This window comes from Rhinoderma darwinii, assembly GCF_050947455.1.
Source record: "Rhinoderma darwinii isolate aRhiDar2 chromosome 5 unlocalized genomic scaffold, aRhiDar2.hap1 SUPER_5_unloc_3, whole genome shotgun sequence".
Lineage (NCBI taxonomy): Eukaryota > Metazoa > Chordata > Amphibia > Anura > Rhinodermatidae > Rhinoderma > Rhinoderma darwinii.
In genome coordinates this window covers 485,107-508,422 of record NW_027461787.1, presented here as the reverse complement: position 1 = coordinate 508,422, position 23,316 = coordinate 485,107, and the positions used below count along the sequence as shown (strand labels likewise).

The following is a 23,316-nucleotide window of genomic DNA, read 5'->3' as shown; positions in this document are numbered from 1 at the left end:
CTCCTTGTGATCATCCTCCTCCTCATGATCATCCTCCTCCTCCTCATGATCATCCTCCTCCTCCTCATGATCATCCTCCTCCTCCTCATGATCATCCTCCTCCTCCTCACGATCATCCTCCTCCTCCTCACGATCATCCTCCTCCTCCACACGATCATCCTCATCCTCCACACGGTCATCCTCATCCTCCTCCTCATGGTCATCCTCATCCTCCTCCTCATGGTCATCCTCATCCTCCTCCTCATGGTCATCCTCATCCTCCTCCTCATCCTCATGATCATCCTCCTCCTCCTCATGATCATCCTCCTCCTTCTCCTCATGATCATCCTCCTCATCCTCATGATCAACCTCCTCATCCTCATGATCATCCTCCTCCTTCTCCTCATGATCATCCTCCTCCTTCTCCTCATGATCATCCTCCTCCTTCTCCTCATGATCATCCTCCTCCTCATGATCATCCTCCTCATCCTAATGATCACCCTCCTCCTCCCCATGATCATCCTCCTCCTTCTCCTCATGATCATCCTCCTACTTCTCCTCATGATCATCCTCCTCCTTCTCCTCATGATCATCCTCCTCCTTCTCCTCATGATCATCCTCCTCCTTCTCCTCATGATCATCCTCCTCATCCTAATGATCACCCTCCTCATCCTAATGATCATCCTCCTCCTTCTCCTCATGATCATCCTCCTCATCCTAATGATCACCCTCCTCCTCCCCATGATCATCCTCCTCCTCCCCATGATCATCCTCCTCCTCCTCCTCCTCCTCCCCATCATCATCCTCCTCCTCCTCCCCTTGATCATCCTCCTCCTCCTCCCCTTGATCATCCTCCTCCTTCTCCTCATGATCATCCTCCTCCTTCTCATGATCATCCTCCTCCTCATGATCCTCCTCCTCATGATCCTCCTCATCCTCCTCATCCTCCTCATGATCCTCCTCATCCTCCTCATCATGATCATCCTCATCCTCCTCCTCATGATCACCCTCCTCCTCATGATCGTCCTCCTCCTCATGATCGTCCTCCTCCTCGTGATCATCCTTCTCCTCGTGATCATCCTCCTCCTTCTCCTCGTGATCATCCTCCTCCTTCTCCTCGTGATCATCCTCCTCCTTCTCCTCGTGATCATCCTCCTCCTTCTCCTCGTGATCATCCTCCTCCTTCTCCTCGTGATCATCCTCCTCCTTCTCCTCATGATCATCCTCCTCCTCATGATCATCCTCCTCCTCATGATCATCCTCCTCCTCCTCATGATCATCCTCCTCCTCCTCATGATCATCCTCCTCCTCCTCATGATCATCTTCCTCCTCCTCATGATCATCCTCCTCCTCCTCATGATCATCCTCCTCCTCCTCATGATCATCCTCCTCCTCCTCATGATCATCCTCCTCCTCCTCATGATCATCCTCCTCCTCCTCATGATCATCCTCCTCCTCCTCATGATCATCCTCCTCCTCCTCATGATCATCCTCCTCCTCCTCATGATCATCCTCCTCCTCCTCATGATCATCCTCCTCCTCCTCATGATCATCCTCCTCCTCCTCATGATCATCCTCCTCCTCCTCATGATCATCCTCCTCCTCCTCATGATCATCCTCCTCCTCCTCATGATCATCCTCCTCTTCCTCATGATCATCCTGCTCCTCCTCCTCCTCATGATTATCCTCCTCCTCCTCATGATCATCCTCCTCCTCTTCTTGATCATCCTCCTCATCCTCATGATCATGCTCCTTCTACTCATGATCATCCTCCTCCACCTCATGATCATCATCCTCCTCCTCATCATCAGCCTCCTCCTCCTCATTATCAGCCTCCTCCTCCTCATTATCAGCCGCCTCATCCTCATTATCAGCCGCCTCATCCGCCTCGTCCGCCTCATCCTCATCATCCGCCTCATCCTCATCATCCGCCTCATCCTCATCATCCGCCTCATCCTCATCATCCGCCTCATCCTCATCATCCGCCTCATCCTCATCATCCGCCTCATCCTCATCATCCGCCTCATCCTCATCATCCGCCTCATCCTCATTATCCGCCTCATCCTCATTATCCGCCTCATCCTCATCATCCGCCTCATCCTCATCATCCGCCTCATCCTCCTCATCATGCCGCAAGTTCTAGCAAGAAAATATCAGCAGTCCAAAAACATACTGAAGCATCATAAAGTCATCACAAAGAGAAAGCAGAGAAAACAAAGAGAGACATAGGACAGATACATCACAAAGAAACAACACACAGAGATACATAGCACAGATAGCATAGCTCCCAACTTTCAAGTATCACAAAGAGGGAGACACTTTTTCTTTTAAACCATGCCTCTAATCCCACCCAATCCCTGCCCATATACACCCAATTCAGCCCACACAGTATAATGCCCCCATAGTGCCTCCCACACAGTATAATAACAAATAGCTGCCCCCACACAGTATAATGCGTTCTAGCTGCCACCATACAGTATACTGCCCCATAGATGCCCCCACACAGTATACTGCCCCATATATGCCCCCATACAGTATAATGCCCAATCAAATTCCCTCATACAGCATAATGCCCCATAGATACTCCACACAGTATAATGCCCCATACAGTATAATGCCTACACAGATGCCCCCATACAGTATAATGCCCCGATAGCTGCCTCATAAAATATAATGCCCCATATCTGCCCAATACAGCTTAATGCCCCCAAAGCTGCCCCCATACAGCATAATGTTCCAATAGCTGCCTCCGGAAAGTATAATGCCCTGTAGCTGCCCCTAGTGCCAGTGCCCTTGTAGATAGTAATAGTGCCCATGTAGATAGCACCACAGTGTCCCCTGCAGATAGTACACCTATATAATGCCACTGTCCATATAGATAGTGCCACACCCCTATAAATTGCGCCATTGGGATTCCCTCTAGGAGCTGAATCCCCAGCCAGAGCATAGGCCGGGAATTCCGCACCTAGAAGGAAGCCCTGATGTCACCGTGCCATGTATGGACAGTGACGTCAGTGGCTACTCCTTGAGAGGAATCCCCGTGGCCGGAGATTCCCCATATATAGACAGTGACCTCAGCGGTTTCCTCTAGAAGCGGAATCCCCGGCCAGATCATCGGCAACGGATTCCGCTCAATGAGTAGCCACTGACATATGAACATTGACGTCAAGCATAGCGCTACCCTACCCTAAACTCCTGATACCTCCTCACATGTAATCTCCTATCCACAACCTGTCCTCTCCATACATCTCTACCCTAATCTCCTGATATCCTCCCACATGTAATCTCCTGTCCACAACCTGTCCCCTCCATACATCTCTACCCTAATCTCCTGATACCCCCCACATGTAATCTCCTGTCCACAACCTGTCCCCTCCATACATCTCTACCCTAATCTCCTGATACCTCCCCACATGTAATCTCCTGTCCACAACCTGTCCCCTCCATACATCTCTACCCTAATCTCCTGATACCCCCTCACATGTAATCTCCTGTCCACAACCTGTCCTCTCCATACATCTCTACCCTAATCTCCTGATACCTCCTCACATGTAATATCCTGTCCACAACCTGTCCTCTCCATACATCTCTACACTAATCTCCTGATACCTCACATGTAATCTCCTGTCCACAACCTGTCCTCCCCATACATCTCTACCCTAATCTCCTGATACCTCCACACATGTAATCTCCTGTCCACAACCTGTCCCCTCCATACATCTCTACCCTAATCTCCTGATACCTCCTCACATGTAATCTCCTGTCCACAACCTGTCCTCTCCATACATCTCTACCCTAATCTCCGGATACCTCCACACATGTAATCTCCTGTCCACAACCTGTCCCCTCCATACATCTCTACCCTAATCTCCTGATACCTCCTCACATGTAATCTCCTGTCCACAACCTGTCCTCTCCATACATCTCTACCCTAATCTCCTGATACCCCTCACATGTAATCTCCTGTCCACAACCTGTCCTCCCCATACATCTCTACCCTAATCTCCTGATACCTCCTCACATGTGATCTCCTGTCCACAACCTGTCCTCCCCATACATCTCTACCCTAATCTCCTGATACCCCCCACATGTAATCTCCTGTCCACAACCTGTCCTCTACATACATCTCTACCCTAATCTCCTGATACCCGCTTACATGTAATCTCCTGTCCACAACCTGTCCTCTCCATACATCTCTACCCTAATCTCCTGATACCTCCTCACATGTGATCTCCTGTCCACAACCTGTCCTCCCCATACATCTCTACCCTAATCTCCTGATACCTCCACACATGTAATCTCCTGTCCACAACCTGTCCTCCCCATACATCTCTACCCTAATCTCCTGATACCTCCTCACATGTGATCTCCTGTCCACAACCTGTCCTCCCCATACATCTCTACCCTAATCTCCTGATACCCCCCACATGTAATCTCCTGTCCACAACCTGTCCTCTCCATACATCTCTACCCTAATCTCCTGATACCCGCTTACATGTAATCTCCTGTCCACAACCTGTCCTCTCCATACATCTCTACCCTAATCTCCTGATACCCCCCCACATGTAATCTCCTGTCCACAACCTGTCCTCTCCATACATCTCTACCCTAATCTCCTGATACCTCCTCACATGTAATCTCCTGTCCACAACCTGTCCTCTCCATACATCTCTACCCTAATCTCCTGATACCTCCTCACATGTAATCTCCTGTCCACAACCTGTCCCCTCCATACATCTCTACCCTAATCTCCTGATACCCCCCACATGTAATCTCCTGTCCTCTCCATACACCTCTACCCTAATCTCCTGAAACCTCCTCACATGTAATCTCCTATCCACAACCTGTCCTCTCCATACATCTCTACACTAATCTCCTGATACCTCACATGTAATCTCCTGTCCACAACCTGTCCCCTCCATACATCTCTACCCTAATCTCCTGATACCTCCCCACATGTAATCTCCTGTCCACAACCTGTCCCCTCCATACATCTCTACCCTAATCTCCTGATACCCCTCACATGTAATCTCCTGTCCACAACCTGTCCTCCCCTTACATCTCTACCCTAATCTCCTGATACCCCCACATGTAATCTCCTGTCCACAACCTGTCCCCTCCATACATCTCTACCCTAATCTCCTGATACCTCCCCACATGTAATCTCCTGTCCACAACCTGTCCTCTCCATACATCTCTACCCTAATCTCCTGATACCCCCTCACATGTAATCTCCTGTCCACAACCTGTCCCCTCCATACATCTCTACCCTAATCTCCTGATACCTCCCCACATGTAATCTCCTGTCCACAACCTGTCCCCTCCATACATCTCCACCCTAATCTCCTGATACCTCCCCACATGTAATCTCCTGTCCACAACCTGTCCTCTCCATACATCTCCACCCTAATCTCCTGATACCCCCCCACATGTAATCTCCTGTCCACAACCTGTCCCCTCCATACATCTCTACACTAATCTCCTGATACCTCCTCACATGTAATCTCCTGTCCACTACCTGTCCTCTCCATACTCCTGTCCACAACCTGTCCTCTCCATACATCTCTACCCTAATCTCCTGATACCTCCTCACATGTAATCTCCTGTCCACAACCTGTCCTCCCCATACATCTCTAGCCTAATCTCCTGATACCTCCTCACATGTAATCTCCTGTCCACAACCTGTCCTCCCCATACATCTCTACCCTAATCTCCTGATACCTCTCACATGTAATCTCCTGTCCACAACCTGTCCCCTCCATACATCTCTACCCTAATCTCCTGATACCTCCTCACATGTAATCTCCTGTCCACAGAATGTCCTCTCCATACATCTCTACCCTAATCTCCTGATACCTCCTCACATGTAATCTCCTGTCCACAGCCTGTCCTCTCCATACATCTCTACCCTAATCTCCTGATACCTCCTCACATGTAATCTCCTGTCCACAACCTGTCCTCCCCATACATCTCTACCCTAATCTCCTGATACCCCCCACATGTAATCTCCTGTCCACAACCTGTCCTCCCCATACATCTCTACCCTAATCTCCTGATACCCCCCACATGTAATCTCCTGTCCACAACCTGTCCCCTCCATACATCTCTACCCTAATCTCCTGATACCTCCCCACATGTAATCTCCTGTCCACAACCTGTCCCCTCCATACATCTCTACCCTAATCTCCTGATACCTCCTCACATGTAATCTCCTGTCCACAACCTGTCCTCTCCATACATCTCTACCCTAATCTCCTGATACCCCCCACATGTAATCTCCTGTCCACAACCTGTCCTCCCCATACATCTCTACCCTAATCTCCTGATACCCCCCACATGTAATCTCCTGTCCACAACCTGTCCCCTCCATACATCTCTACCCTAATCTCCTGATAGCTCCCCACATGTAATCTCCTGTCCACAACCTGTCCCCTCCATACATCTCTACCCTAATCTCCTGATACCTCCCCACATGTAATCTCCTGTCCACAACCTGTCCTCTCCATACATCTCTACCCTAATCTCCTGATACCTCCTCACATGTAATCTCCTGTCCACAACCTGTCCCCTCCATACATCTCTACCCTAATCTCCTGATACCTCCTCACATGTAATCTCCTGTCCACAACCTGTCCTCTCCATACATCTCTACCCTAATCTCCTGATACCTCCTCACATGTAATCTCCTGTCCACTACCTGTCCTCTCCATACATCTCTACCCTAATCTCCTGATACCTCCTCACATGTAATCTCCTGCCCACAACCTGTCCTCTCCATACATCTCTACCCTAATCTCCTGATACCCCCTCACATGTAATCTCCTGTCCACAACCTGTCCTCTTCATACATCTCTACCCTAATCTCCTGATACCCCCACATGTAATCTCCTGTCCACAACCTGTCCCCTCCATACATCTCTACCCTAATCTCCTGATACCTCCTCACATGTAATCTCCTGTCCACAACCTGTCCTCTCCGTACATCTCTACCCTAATCTCCTGATACCTCCTCACATGTAATCTCCTGTCCACAACCTGTCCTCTCCATACATCTCTACCCTAATCTCCTGATACCCCCACATGTAATCTCCTGTCCACAACCTGTCCCCTCCATACATCTCTACCCTAATCTCCTGATACCTCCTCACATGTAATCTCCTGTCCACAACCTGTCCCCTCCATACATCTCTACCCTAATCTCCTGATACCCCCCACATGTAATCTCCTATCCACAACCTGTCCTCCCCTTACATCTCTACCCTAATCTCCTGATACCTCCTCACATGTAATCTCCTGTCCACAACCTGTCCTCTCCATACATCTCTACCCTAATCTCCTGATACCTCCTCACATGTAATCTGTCCACAACCTGTCCTCTCCATACATCTCTACCCTAATCTCCTGATACCCCCCACATGTAATCTCCTGTCCACAACCTGTCCCCTCCATACATCTCTACCCTAATCTCCTGATAGCTCCCCACATGTAATCTCCTGTCCACAACCTGTCCCCTCCATACATCTCTACCCTAATCTCCTGATACCTCCCCACATGTAATCTCCTGTCCACAACCTGTCCTCTCCATACATCTCTACCCTAATCTCCTGATACCTCCTCACATGTAATCTCCTGTCCACAACCTGTCCCCTCCATACATCTCTACCCTAATCTCCTGATACCTCCTCACATGTAATCTCCTGTCCACAACCTGTCCTCTCCATACATCTCTACCCTAATCTCCTGATACCTCCTCACATGTAATCTCCTGTCCACTACCTGTCCTCTCCATACATCTCTACCCTAATCTCCTGATACCTCCTCACATGTAATCTCCTGCCCACAACCTGTCCTCTCCATACATCTCTACCCTAATCTCCTGATACCCCCTCACATGTAATCTCCTGTCCACAACCTGTCCTCTTCATACATCTCTACCCTAATCTCCTGATACCCCCACATGTAATCTCCTGTCCACAACCTGTCCCCTCCATACATCTCTACCCTAATCTCCTGATACCTCCTCACATGTAATCTCCTGTCCACAACCTGTCCTCTCCGTACATCTCTACCCTAATCTCCTGATACCTCCTCACATGTAATCTCCTGTCCACAACCTGTCCTCTCCATACATCTCTACCCTAATCTCCTGATACCCCCACATGTAATCTCCTGTCCACAACCTGTCCCCTCCATACATCTCTACCCTAATCTCCTGATACCTCCTCACATGTAATCTCCTGTCCACAACCTGTCCCCTCCATACATCTCTACCCTAATCTCCTGATACCCCCCACATGTAATCTCCTATCCACAACCTGTCCTCCCCTTACATCTCTACCCTAATCTCCTGATACCTCCTCACATGTAATCTCCTGTCCACAACCTGTCCTCTCCATACATCTCTACCCTAATCTCCTGATACCTCCTCACATGTAATCTCCTGTCCACAACCTGTCCCCTCCATACATCTCTACCCTAATCTCCTGATATCCCCCCACATGTAATCTCCTGTCCACAACCTGTCCCCTCCATACATCTCTACCCTAATCTCCTGATACCTCCTCACATGTAATCTCCTGTCCACAACCTGTCCTCTCCATACATCTCTACCCTAATCTCCGGATACCTCCACACATGTAATCTCCTGTCCACAACCTGTCCTCTCCATACATCTCTACCCTAATCTCCTGATACCCCTCACATGTAATCTCCTGTCCACAACCTGTCCCCTCCATACATCTCTACCCTAATCTCCTGATATCCCCCCACATGTAATCTCCTGTCCACAACCTGTCCCCTCCATACATCTCTACCCTAATCTCCTGATACCTCCTCACATGTAATCTCCTGTCCACAACCTGTCCCCTCCATACATCTCTACCCTAATCTCCTGATACCTCCTCACATGTAATCTCCTGTCCACAACCTGTCCTCTCCATACATCTCTACCCTAATGTCCTGATACCTCTCCACATGTAATCTCCTGTCCACAACCTGTCCTCTCCATACATCTCTACCCTAATCTCCTGATACCTCCTCACATGTAATCTCCTGTCCACAACCTGTCCTCTCCATACATCTCTACCCTAATCTCCTGATACCCCCCACATGTAATCTCCTGTCCACAACCTGTCCTCTCCATACATCTCTACCCTAATCTCCTGATACCTCCTCACATGTAATCTCCTGTCCACAACCTGTCCTCTCCATACATCTCTACCCTAATCTCCTGATACCTCCCCACATGTAATCTCCTGTCCACAAACTGTCCTCTCCATACATCTCTACCCTAATCTCCTGATACCCCCCCCACATGTAATCTCCTGTCCACAACCTGTCCTCTCCATACATCTCTACCCTAATCTCCTGATACCTCCTCACATGTAATCTCCTGTCCACAACCTGTCCTCTCCATACATCTCTACCCTAATCTCCGGATACCTCCACACATGTAATCTCCTGTCCACAACCTGTCCCCTCCATACATCTCTACCCTAATCTCCTGATACCTCCTCACATGTAATCTCCTGTCCACAACCTGTCCCCTCCATACATCTCTACCCTAATCTCCTGATACCTCCCACATGTAATCTCCTGTCCACAACCTGTCCTCTCCATACATCTCTACCCTAATCTCCTGATACCTCCACATGTAATCTCCTGTCCACAACCTGTCCCCTCCATACATCTCTACCCTAATCTCCTGATACCCCCCACATGTAATCTCCTGTCCACAACCTGTCCTCTCCATACATCTCTACCCTAATCTCCTGATACCTCCCCACATGTAATCTCCTGTCCACAACCTGTCCTCTCCATACATCTCTACCCTAATCTCCTGATACCCCCCACATGTAATCTCCTGCCCACAACCTGTCCTCTCCATACATCTCTACCCTAATCTCCTGATACCTCCTCACACGTAATCTCCTGTCCACAACCTGTCCCCTCCATACATCTCTACCCTAATCTCCTGATACCTCCTCACACGTAATCTTTGATCTACAACCCCCTTAATGCTGTAATCTCCAGATTTCTTCTGATTGATTCTCTTAATTTATAATGGATCGTGAGGTCGTATGGTCAGGACTAGGGTATGATGGTTGGAGTGATGATGACCTTGTGTATAATTTAGGCTTTTTCTACACTGTTCCCGCTTTCTACTTTTTTGCATTATAGGGGTGTACTATCTTTTTCTCTTCTTGTGTTGGTAACTGGAGCTCGGAGCGTCCACCTGGGAGTTTTTCTTGCACAGCTGAAGCGTTTTCTATAAGACGTTATTTTCATTTGTCTCTTTCTCTTTCGGCTATTTACGATGGCTTCATAGAAGCAGAACTTCTACCCCTGTCAGCTTTCTGACTACTCCCATCATGTAGGGTGTGGGGTGCCTCGTTTCTGGCCTTAAGGACCTTTTACACCGGACAATTATTGGGCAAGTAGTTGTTCATCGGCTGATTGTGTCGTTTACGCAGCCTAATATATTATCGTTGTCGGCAGCACATCTCGGTGTGTAATCAGGGAGACGCGCTGCCGACATGATGGAAAAGTATGAGGACGAGTGATCGGAGTAACGAGCGCTCGTCCCCATCCACAGGTCCGTGTGACAGGAGGAAGCCAATCAACGATGTCTCATTGTTCGGTGCTCGTTATGGCCAAAATGGGTCGGTGTAAAAGGACCCTCAGAGATGTTCGGGGTGCAGGCTTTTCTGCAGAGCGGGTGATATTGACTCTACAGTGAACCTCAACTTACATCGTCAAGTAGTTTCCCTTCCACACGCAACTCCCAGGATGCAATGCTCCCATCTGAATCCTCAGCATCTGGCTTTGCAGGGTTAAATGTGTTTGAAATGTAAAGTCTCAATTTTCGCTTTTGCTGAGAGAGAAAAAAAAAGTTCAAGTCATGAGATGAGTCTTCAGACAGTATATGGGCGTACGAGCTGTGCATGCCGTATATCACCTCCCCTGTGGCGGCATTCACACAACTATTTACATATCGTCCTTCACGCTAACAGGATTAGACGCAGTGTTTGGCCCAAGGAAGACTCCACGTGGAGCAGAAACATGGCCGAATTCTCTTCTGAAGACGTTCAGATCTACTTGTCTTTCACCTGATATTGTTGCGATTTGCAGGGGAAGATTTCACCCGACCATGGAGACTAACGACACAAAGGAATCTGTAGACGTTTGATCGTTGACTCCATTATTTATATCATTACCAACCCCAAATACAAGTCCTAATCACACAACAAGCCGTGCGGCAGACGATCATGGATGTCCACGAGGCGCTCCTCGCTGGATCAGTCACTCGCACTATTATCAGCCGTTGGGTCATTCCGAAAATCTTTTGATCTTTGACCCTGATATCTATAATGTCACCTACCCCGGTCCTATAGCTACTGCGGTCCCCCTTACACTCCACTCATGGACCCCGATAATTCTGCTGCTTTCCTTCACCTTCATCGGTCTCTTCAAAGCCTCTTGGATATCCACGCGTTTCCTCATTATGGTTTGGTCCAATTTTCTTTCAAATGCCAATAGGTCCATATAAGCCTGAGACTCGGGAACCAGCTCTCGGATCTGATAAAGAGAAACGCTCATTCAATGATTTATCCCTCCATCAGCCTTTGTGTTAATACGGCTCTAGAAGGATAAGCAGAGTCCATCTCCGGGGTGAAGACGACAAAATAAAGAGAGAGTCTCAGGGTCACAGTAATGACGGAGAACAACTCTCAGATGAATTCTCCAGGGAGGGGCCATTCCACTAGTAGTAACATAATAATATAATCAGCGGGGAGACGGAAAACACAAGAGAGAAGGAGAAGCTGCACTCACAGGAGGGGGTGACCGTGGAGGAGAGGCTGCACTCACAGGAGGGGTGACCAGAAGGAGAGGCTGCACTCACAGAAGGGGTGACCGGGGAGGAGAGGCTGCACTCACAGGAGGGGTGACCGGGGAGGAGAAGCTGCACTCACAGGAGGGGTGACCGGGGAGGAGAGGCTGCACTCACAGGAGGGGGTGATCGGGGAGGAGAGGCTGCACTCACAGGAGGGGTGACCAGAAGGAGAAGCTGCACTCACAGGAGGGGTGACCGGGGAGGAGAGGCTGCACTCACAGAAGGGGTGACCGGGGAGGAGAGGCTGCACTCACAGGAGGGGTGACCAGAAGGAGAAGCTGCACTCACAGGAGGGGTGACCGGGGAGGAGAGGCTGCACTCACAGAAGGGGTGACCGGGGAGGAGAGGCTGCACTCACAGGAGGGGTGACCGGGGAGGAGAAGCTGCACTCACAGGAGGGGTGACCGGGGAGGAGAGGCTGCACTCACAGGAGGGGGTGACCGGGGAGGAGAGGCTGCACTCACAGGAAGGGTGACCGGGGAGAAGAGGCTGCACTCACAGGAGGGGTGACCGGGGAGGAGAAGCTGCACTCACAGGAGGGGTGACCGGGGAGGAGAGGCTGCACTCACAGGAGGGGGTGACCGGGGAGGAGAGGCTGCACTCACAGGAAGGGTGACCGGGGAGAAGAGGCTGCACTCACAGGAGGGGGTGACCGGGGAGGAGAGGCTGCACTCACAGGAAGGGTGACCGGGGAGAAGAGGCTGCACTCACAGGAGGGGTGACCGGGGAGGAGAAGCTGCACTCACAGGAGGGGTGACCGGGGAGGAGAGGCTGCACTCACAGGAGGGGTGACCGGGGAGGAGAGGCTGCACTCACAGGAGGGGTGACCGGGGAGGAGAGGCTGCACTCACAGGAGGGGTGACCGGGGAGGAGAGGCTGCACTCACAGGAGGGGTGACCGGGGAGGAGAGGCTGCACTCACAGGAGGGGTGACCGGGGAGGAGAGGCTTCACTCACAGGAGGGGTGACCGGGGAGGAGAGGCTTCACTCACAGGAGGGGTGACCGGGGAGGAGAGGCTGCACTCACGGGAGGGGTGACCGGGGAGGAGAGGCTGCACTCACGGGAGGGGTGACCGGGGAGGAGAGGCTGCACTCACAGGAGGGGTGACCGGGGAGGAGAAGCTGCACTCACAGGAGGGGTGACCGGGGAGGAGAGGCTGCACTCACAGGAAGGGTGACCGGGGAGGAGAGGCTGCACTCACAGGAAGGGTGACCGGGGAGGAGAGGCTGCACTCACAGGAGGGGTGACCGGGGAGGAGAGGCTTCACTCACAGGAGGGGTGACCGGGGAGGAGAGGCTTCACTCACAGGAGGGGTGACCGGGGAGAAGAGGCTTCACTCACAGGAGGGGTGACCGGGGAGAAGAGGCTGCACTCACAGGAGGGGTGACCGGGGAGGAGAGGCTGCACTCACAGGACGGGTGACCGGGGAGGAGAGGCTTCACTCACAGGACGGGTGACCGGGGAGGAGAGGCTTCACTCACAGGACGGGTGACCGGGGAGAAGAGGCTGCACTCACAGGAGGGTGACCGGGGAGGAGAGGCTGCACTCACAGGAGGGGTGACCGGGGAGGAGAGGCTGCACTCACAGGAGGGGTGACCGGGGAGGAGAGGCTGCACTCACAGGAGGGGTGACCGGGGAGGAGAGGCTGCACTCACAGGAGGGGTGACCGGGGAGGAGAGGCTGCACTCACAGGAGAGGTGACCGGGGAGGAGAGGCTGCACTCACAGGAGGGGGTGACCGGGGAGGAGAGGCTGCACTCACAGGAGGGGTGACCGGGGAGGAGAGGCTGCACTCACAGGAGGGGTGACCGGGGAGAAGAGGCTGCACTCACAGGAGGGGGTGACCGGGGAGGAGAGGCTGCACTCACTGGAGGGGTGACCGGGGAGGAGAGGCTGCACTCACAGGAGGGGTGACCGGGGAGGAGAGGCTGCACTCACAGGAGGGGTGACCGGGGAGGAGAGGCTGTACTCACAGGAGGGGTGACCGGGGAGAAGAGGCTGCACACACAGGAGGGGTGACCGGGGAGGAGAGGCTGCACTCACAGGAGGGGTGACCGGGGAGGAGAGGCTGCACTCACAGGAGGGGTGACCGGGGAGGAGAGGCTGCACTCACAGGAGATGGCTACCCGAGGAGGAGAGGCTGCACTCACAGGAGGGAGCTACCCGAGGAGGAGAGGCTGCACTCACAGGAGGGAGCTACCCGAGGAGGAGAGGCTGCACTCACAGGAGGGAGCGACCCGAGGAGGAGAGGCTGCACTCACAGGAGGGGTGACCGGGTAGGAGAGGATGCACTCACAGGAGGGGGCGACCCAAGGAGGAGAGGCTACACTCACAGGAGGGGTGACCGGGGAGAAGAGGCTGCACTCACAGGAGGGGTGACCGGGGAGGAGAGGCTGCACTCAAAGGAGGGGTGACCGGGGAGGAGAGGCTGCACTCACAGGAGGGGGTGACCGGGGAGGAGAGGCTGCACTCACAGGAAGGGTGACCGGGGAGAAGAGGCTGCACTCACAGGAGGGGTGACCGGGGAGGAGAGGCTGCACTCACAGGAGGGGTGACCGGGGAGGAGAGGCTGCACTCACAGGAAGGGTGACCGGGGAGAAGAGGCTGCACTCACAGGAGGGGGTGACCGGGGAGAAGAGGCTGCACTCACAGGAGGGGGTGACCGGGGAGGAGAGGCTGCACTCACAGGAGGGGTGACCGGGGAGAAGAGGCTGCACTCACAGGAGAGGGTGACCGGGGAGGAGAGGCTGCACTCACAGGAGGGGGCGACCGGAGGAGGAGAGGCTGCACTCACAGGAGGGGGCGACCCGAGGAGGAGAGGCTGCACTCACAGGAGGGGGCTACCCGAGGAGGAGAGGCTGCACTCACAGGAGGGAGCGACCCGAGGAGGAGAGGCTGCACTCACAGGAGGGGGTGACCGGGGAGGAGAGGCTGCACTCGCAGGAGGGGTGACCGAGGGGGAGAGGCTGCACTCACAGGAGGGGTGACCGAGGGGGAGAGGCTGCACTCACAGGAGGGGTGACCGGGGAGGAGAGGCTGCACTCACAGGAGGGGTGACCGGTGAGAAGAGGCTGCACTCACAGGAGGGGTGACCGAGGGGGAGAGGCTGCACTCGAAGGAGGGAGTGACCAGGGAGGAGAGGCTGCACTCACAGGAGGGGTAACCGGGGAGGAGAGGCTGCACTCACAGGAGGCGTGACCGGGGAGGAGAGGCTGCACTCACAGGAGGGGTGACCGGGGAGAAGAGGCTGCACTCACAGGAGGGGGCGACCGGAGGAGGAGAGGCTGCACTCACAGGATGGAGTGACCCGAGGAGGAGAGGCTGCACTCACAGGAGGGGCTACCCGAGGAGGAGAGGCTGCACTCACAGGAGGGGTGCCCGGGGAGGAGAGGCTGCACTCACAGGAGGGGGCGACCCGAGGAGGAGAGGCTGCACTCACAGGAGGGGGCTACCCGAGTAGGAGAGGCTGCACTCACAGGAGGGGGCTACCCGAGGAGGAGAGGCTGCACTCACAGGAGAGAGCGACCCGAGGAGGAGAGGCTGCACTCACAGGAGGGAGTGAACTGAGGAGGAGAGGCTGCACTCACAGGAGGGGTGACCGGGTAGGAGAGGATGCACTCACAGGAGGGGTGACCGAGGGGGAGAGGCTGCACTCACAGGAGGGGTGACCGGGGAGGAGAGGCTGCACTCACAGGAGGGGTGACCGGGGAGGAGAGGCTGCACTCACAGGAGGGGGCTACCCGTGGAGGAGAGGCTGCACTCACAGGAGGGGTGCCCGGGGAGGAGAGGCTGCACTCACAGGAGGGGGCGACCCGAGGAGGAGAGGCTGCACTCACAGGAGGGGGCTACCCGAGGAGGAGAGGCTGCACTCACAGGAGAGAGCGACCCGAGGAGGAGAGGCTGCACTCACAGGAGGGAGTGAACCGAGGAGGAGAGGCTGCACTCACAGGAGGGGTGACCGGGTAGGAGAGGATGCACTCACAGGAGGGGTGACCGAGGGGGAGAGGCTGCACTCACAGGAGGGGTGACCGGGGAGGAGAGGCTGCACTCACAGGAGGGGTGACCGGGGAGAAGAGGCTGCACTCGAAGGAGGGAGTGACCAGGGAGGAGAGGCTGCACTCACAGGAGAGAGCGACCCGAGGAGGAGAGGCTGCACTCACAGGAGGGAGTGAACCGAGGAGGAGAGGCTGCACTCACAGGAGGGGTGACCGGGTAGGAGAGGATGCACTCACAGGAGGGGTGACCGAGGGGGAGAGGCTGCACTCACAGGAGGGGTGACCGGGGAGGAGAGGCTGCACTCACAGGAGCGGTGACCGAGGGGGAGAGGCTGCACTCGAAGGAGGGAGTGACCAGGGAGGAGAGGCTGCACTCACAGGAGGGGTGACCGGGAAGGAGAGGCTGCACTCACAGGAGGCGTGACCGGGGAGGAGAGGCTGCACTCACAGGAGGGGTGAGGTAACATTGTGTGACATGTGCTACTTACCCGCTGTGGGAGAATCTTGTCCGCCATCTTCCGTCTTTTAGCACTGAATTGTGGGAATAGAAAAGTGAATGGTTTTTATATGGTCACGATCTCTACCCCGTCGCACAGCCGTAACATCCTGTTGGAATTAGTCGCTCACCTTCGGCTCCTCCCCTGTGTGGGGGTCGTTTGCTGTTGAACTTGTGGTGGAGCTGAACGTTTCCTGGTTGGTTCCATTACCGTTGGTGGAATCCCGGGACGGACAGATGGACTTCCACCAAATGGCGGTCCTGGAGGGCCCATTGGAGCACCTTGATGCGGCATTCGGGCCCCAGAGGGCATCCCGGGGCGCTTAGGAGACAAAACACAAAGGTCATGATTAGCCCATAATATTGTGTATGATAGAAGTCCAAACACACAAAAAAAAGGCGTCACGTGAAAGAATATAGCGGCAAGGAGACACTAATCCGAAGCGATTCTGTCCCTAGTGAGTGGCCATCGGCCCTGACCTTATACCCCACGCAAGGATGGCGCAGTAATGGAGTCAGACACAGCAACAAAGTACAACCTGTCCAACAATAAGGGGACAGTCCCAATCTATGCGGCAAAGCACCCCGGTACAGATCTACGCGGCGAGAGATACGGGGGAACCAGTCCTACAAAGAAGTGGGGGGGGGAAGAATGGATTTCTATGTGCGTTCCCGCCCATGTTGGACGTAATGGGCGTGGGGGCTCTGAGCATCCTCCTAACTTGCTGCCCTAAGGCCTCGTTCACACAGTTTTGTGCACTTGCCGGCGTTGTTTGAAACTTTTTTTCCCGCAGCCGTTCAATTTATTGCAAAAAACGCTGCAAACAGGCGCCGCTGGTATTTTCTGCTTTCCATTGATTTCAATGGGAGATCAGAGGAGGAAACTACTCGAAGAAAGCGCACGCCACTTATTGTTCCCGCGAGCGGCCAAATGGCACCTGGCAAAGACAGACGCCGATGCCTCCCATTGAAATCATTGGGGGATAATTTGGCCCATTTATTTATTCTGACGTGGTTTCTGTGTGAAAACTAGCGCCAAAAAGAAAATGTGTGTGAACGGAGCCTTGGGGTTTAAATCCGGCATCTGATAAACATGAACTTATACAGGGAATCCCATATACACATTATACACACACACACACATATATATATGTGTATATATGTTACATGTAGTGGGGGCTGGGCATATACACAGATGATTGGGGGTGGCTGGTAGGTGGGCACGTTCGATATCTACGAGCACTCCACCCCTGGTCACAATCTCCATGTCTTCCAGTCTCCGGCTCCTCGGGGACGTGGTTTTCCACGGTTCTCCTCTCCCGCACAGTCGTGTCTTCTCATCGCTCCAGAGAAACCTTCATCCCGGTCACTTCATCATTTTCCCATGAAGGGTCCCGAAAAGTATAACTAAAAACCAAAGCCTGGAGAATCGTCACCTGCGGACCCCTCATCTACAGACGTGGGGCGTAAGCGCCTCCATGGAAAGGCTTTTATTTGCTACCACTCGTGGACACGTCAATATCTGGTCCTCAACATATAAAGGAGATAAAGGGACCGAAGACCAGAACAAACATCACATCAAAGCGGAGAGATCGCCTTCCGTGGAAGAAGTAAGTGCCCCCTCGGCTCTAATCCTGCTATTGCCCCTTTAGCAGACGTTTCTTAGTCCACGATGTCCTTCCTGTACATTGGTCGTCTCCTCCTGGCACCCCTCATGTGATGTGTGCAGCCTGTATAGCGCCTCCTGCAGTGTCACTTCAGTAATGGGGAGAGCGTCATGTAGGACCCAGGATGAAGTTCTGACTTCCTCCAGCATCTTCTGGGACGGTCTGGAGAACCACGAAACAGAACGACCGCACGTCTCCCCGACACGGAGCGACCGCACGTCTCCCCGACACGGAGCGACCGCACGTCTACCCGACACGGAGCGACCGCACGTCTCCCCGACACGGAGCGACCGCACGTCTCCCCGACACGGAGCGACCGCACGTCTCCCCGACACGGAGCGACCGCACGTCTCCCCGACACGGAGCGACCGCACGTCTCCCCGACACGGAGCGACAGCACGTCTCCCCGACACGGAGCGACCGCACGTCTCCCCGACACGGAGCGACCGCACGTCTCCCCGACACGGAGCGACAGCACGTCTCCCCGACACGGAGCGACAGCACGTCTCCCCGACACGGAGCGACCGCACGTCTCCCCGACACGGAGCGACCGCACGTCTCCCCGACACGGAGCGACCGCACGTCTCCCCGACACGGAGCGACCGCACGTCTCCCCGACACGGAGCGACCGCACGTCTCCCCGACACGGAGCGACAGCACGTCTCACCGACACGGAGCGACAGCACGTCTCCCCGACACGGAGCGACCGCACGTCTCCCCGACACGGAGCGACCGCACGTCTCCCCGACACAGAGCGACAGCACGTCTCCCCGACACAGAGCGACAGCACGTCTCCCCGACACAGAGCGACAGCACGTCTCCCCGACACAGAGCGACAGCACGTCTCCCCGACACAGAGCGACAGCACGTCTCCCCGACACAGAGCGACAGCACGTCTCCCCGACACAGAGCGACAGCACGTCTCCCCGACACAGAGCGACAGCACGTCTCCCCGACACAGAGCGACAGCACGTCTCCCCGCCACAGAGCGACCGCACGTCTCACCGACACAGAGCGACAGCACGTCTCACCGACACAGAGCGACAGCACGTCTCCCCGACACAGAGCGACAGCACGTCTCCCCGACACAGAGCGACAGCACTTCCCCCGACACGGAGCGACAGCACGTCTCCCCGACACGGAGCGACAGCACGTCTCCCCGACACGGAGCGACCGCACGTCTCCCCGACACGGAGCGACAGCACGTCTCCCCGACACGGAGCGACAGCACGTCTCCCCGACACGGAGCGACAGCACGTCTCCCCGACACGGAGCGACCGCACGTCTCCCCGACGCGGAGCGACCGTACGTCTCCCCGACACAGAGCGACAGCACGTCTCCCCGACACAGAGCGACAGCACGTCTCCCCGACACAGAGCGACAGCACGTCTCCCCGACACAGAGCGACAGCACGTCTACCCGACACAGAGCGACAGCACGTCTACCCGACACAGAGCGACAGCACGTCTCCCCGACACAGAGCGACAGCACGTCTCCCCGACACAGAGCGACAGCACGTCTCCCCGACACGGAGCGACAGCACGTCTCCCCGACACGGAGCGACAGCACGTCTCCCCGACACGGAGCGACAGCACGTCTCCCCGACACGGAGCGACAGCACGTCTCCCCGACACGGAGCGACAGCACGTCTCCCCGACACGGAGCGACAGCACGTCTCCCCGACACAGAGCGACAGCACGTCTCCCCGACACGGAGCGACCGCACGTCTCCCCGACACGGAGCGACAGCACGTCTCCCCGACACGGAGCGACAGCACGTCTCCCCGACACGGAGCGACAGCACGTCTCCCCGACACAGAGCGACAGCACGTCTCCCCGACACAGAGCGACAGCACGTCTCCCCGACACAGAGCGACAGCACGTCTCCCCGACACAGAGCGACAGCACGTCTCCCCGACACAGAGCGACAGCACGTCTCCCCGACACAGAGCGACAGCACGTCTCCCCGACACAGAGCGACAGCACGTCTCCCCGACACAGAGCGACAGCACGTCTCCCCGACACAGAGCGACAGCACGTCTCCCCGACGCAGAGCGACAGCACGTCTCCCCGACGCAGAGCGACAGCACGTCTCCCCGACACAGAGCGACAGCACGTCTCCCCGACACAGAGCGACAGCACGTCTCCCCGACACAGAGCGACAGCACGTCTCCCCGACGCAGAGCGACAGCACGTCTCCCCGACGCAGAGCGACAGCACGTCTCCCCGACACAGAGCGACAGCACGTCTCCCCGACACAGAGCGACAGCACTTCCCCCGACACGGAGCGACCGCACTTCCCTGGACATTATTTCTCTTCCTTCACTTTAGAAATCCACCACTGACATTGCCAAAGCCCAGGATAGTAATGCACCTGTCCCGAACAACGCAGCTCTAAATAACACACATCAGCTTCATTATCTCAGCACGTCACCATACTATAAAGGAGGCCGGAGAGGAGTAATGTATACAGTGGTCAGTATAATATATAGTGGAGGCCGGAGAGGAGTAATGTATACAGTGGTCAGTATAATATACAGTGGAGGCCGGAGAGGAGTAATGTATACAGTGGTCAGTATAATATATAGTGGAGGCCGGAGAGGAATAATGTATACAGTGGTCAGTATAATATATAGTGGAGGCCGGAGAGGAGTAATGTATACAGTGGTCAGTATAATATATAGTGGAGGCCGGAGAGGAATAATCTATACAGTGGTCAGTATAATATATAGTGGAGGCCGGAGAGGAATAATCTATACAGTGGTCAGTATAATATATAGTGGAGGCTGGAGAGGAATAATCTATACAGTGGTCAGTATAATATACAGTGGAGGCCGGAGAGGAGTAATGTATACAGTGGTCAGTATAATATATAGTGGAGGCCGGAGAGGAGTAATGTATACAGTGGTCAGTATAATATATAGTGGAGGCCGGAGAGGAATAATCTATACAGTGGTCAGTATAATATATAGTGGAGGCTGGAGAGGAATAATCTATACAGTGGTCAGTATAATATATAGTGGAGGCCGGAGAGGAGTAATGTATACAGTGGTCAATATAATATATAGTGGAGGCCGGAGAGGAGTAATGTATACAGTGGTCAGTATAATATACAGTGGAGGCCGGAGAGGAGTAATGTATACAGTGGTCAGTATAATATATAGTGGAGGCCGGAGAGGAATAATGTATACAGTGGTCAGTATAATATATAGTGGAGGCCGGAGAGGAGTAATGTATACAGTGGTCAGTATAATATACAGTGGAGGCCGGAGAGGAGTAATGTATACAGTGGTCAGTATAATATATAGTGGAGGCCGGAGAGGAATAATCTATACAGTGGTCAGTGTAATATATAGTGGAGGCCGGAGAGGAGTAATGTATACAGAGGTCAGTATAATATATAGTGGAGGCCGGAGAGGAATAATCTATACAGTGGTCAGTATAATATATAGTGGAGGCCGGAGAGGAGTAATGTATACAGAGGTCAGTATAATATATAGTGGAGGCTGGAGAGGAATAATCTATACAGTGGTCAGTATAATATATAGTGGAGGCCGGAGAGGAATAATGTATACAGTGGTCAGTATAATATATAGTGGAGGCCGGAGAGGAATAATCTATACAGTGGTCAGTATAATATATAGTGGAGGCCGGAGAGGAGTAATGTATACAGTGGTCAGTATAATATACAGTGGAGGCCGGAGAGGAGTAATGTATACAGTGGTCAGTATAATATATAGTGGAGGCCGGAGAGGAATAATCTATACAGTGGTCAGTATAATATATAGTGGAGGCTGGAGAGGAATAATCTATACAGTGGTCAGTATAATATATAGTGGAGGCCGGAGAGGAATAATGTATACAGTGGTCAGTATAATATATAGTGGAGGCCGGAGAGGAATAATCTATACAGTGGTCAGTATAATATATAGTGGAGGCCGGAGAGGAGTAATGTATACAGTGGTCAGTATAATATACAGTGGAGGCCGGAGAGGAGTAATGTATACAGTGGTCAGCATAATATATAGTGGAGGCCGGAGAGGAATAATCTATACAGTGGTCAGTATAATATATAGTGGAGGCCGGAGAGGAGTAATGTATACAGAGGTCAGTATAATATATAGTGGAGGCCGGAGAGGAGTAATGTATACAGTGGTCAGTATAATATACAGTGGAGGCCGGAGAGGAGTAATGTATACAGTGGTCAGTATAATATATAGTGGAGGCCGGAGAGGAGTAATGTATACAGTGGTCAGTATAATATACAGTGGAGGCCGGAGAGGAGTAATGTATACAGTGGTCAGTATAATATATAGTGGAGGCCGGAGAGGAATAATCTATACAGTGGTCAGTATAATATATAGTGGAGGCCGGAGAGGAGTAATGTATACAGTGGTCAGTATAATATACAGTGGAGGCCGGAGAGGAGTAATGTATACAGTGGTCAGTATAATATATAGTGGAGGCCGGAGAGGAATAATCTATACAGTGGTCAGTATAATATACAGTGGAGGCCGGAGAGGAATAATGTATACAGTGGTCAGTATAATATATAGTGGAGGCCGGAGAGGAGTAATGTATACAGTGGTCAGTATAATATATAGTGGAGGCCGGAGAGGAATAATGTATACAGAGGTCAGTATAATATATAGTGGAGGCCGGAGAGGAGTAATGTATACAGTGGTCAGTATAATATACAGTGGAGGCCGGAGAGGAATAATCTATACAGTGGTCAGTATAATATATAGTGGAGGCCGGAGAGGAGTAATCTATACAGTGGTCAGTATAATATATAGTGGAGGCCGGAGAGGAGTAATGTATACAGAGGTCAGTATAATATACAGTGGAGGCCGGAGAGGAGTAATGTATACAGTGGTCAGTATAATATATAGTGGAGGCCGGAGAGGAGTAATGTATACAGTGGTCAGTATAATATATAGTGGAGGCCGGAGAGGAATAATCTATACAGTGGTCAGTATAATATATAGTGGAGGCCGGAGAGGAGTAATCTATACAGTGGTCAGTATAATATATAGTGGAGGCCGGAGAGGAGTAATGTATACAGTGGTCAGTATAATATATAGTGGAGGCCGGAGAGGAATAATGTATACAGTGGTCAGTATAATATACAGTGGAGGCCGGAGAGGAGTAATGTATACAGTGGTCAGTATAATATACAGTGGAGGCCGGAGAGGAATAATGTATACAGAGGTCAGTATAATATATAGTGGAGGCCGGAGAGGAGTAATGTATACAGTGGTCAGTATAATATACAGTGGAGGCCGGAG

General features: G+C 53.2%; 1 protein-coding gene across 3 annotated transcripts in view; it reads right to left on the bottom strand.

The window, feature by feature from the left end:
- The window catches only part of SMARCD3 (SWI/SNF related BAF chromatin remodeling complex subunit D3), a 172,785-nt gene that overhangs the window by 65,745 nt on the left and 83,724 nt on the right, over positions 1–23,316 (bottom strand). For all 3 annotated transcript variants that reach the window (XR_012858363.1, XM_075847583.1, XM_075847582.1), the window contains exons 2-5: positions 16,494–16,684; positions 16,355–16,397; positions 11,434–11,556; positions 10,730–10,852 (exon numbers count right to left, since the gene is read on the bottom strand). Coding sequence is in view for 2 of the 3 variants with exons in the window: in XM_075847583.1 (XP_075703698.1) it covers positions 10,730–10,852; positions 11,434–11,556; positions 16,355–16,397; positions 16,494–16,684 (480 nt within the window). In the remaining variant the exon portion in view is untranslated. The remainder of the gene's footprint in view (positions 1–10,729; positions 10,853–11,433; positions 11,557–16,354; positions 16,398–16,493; positions 16,685–23,316) is intronic.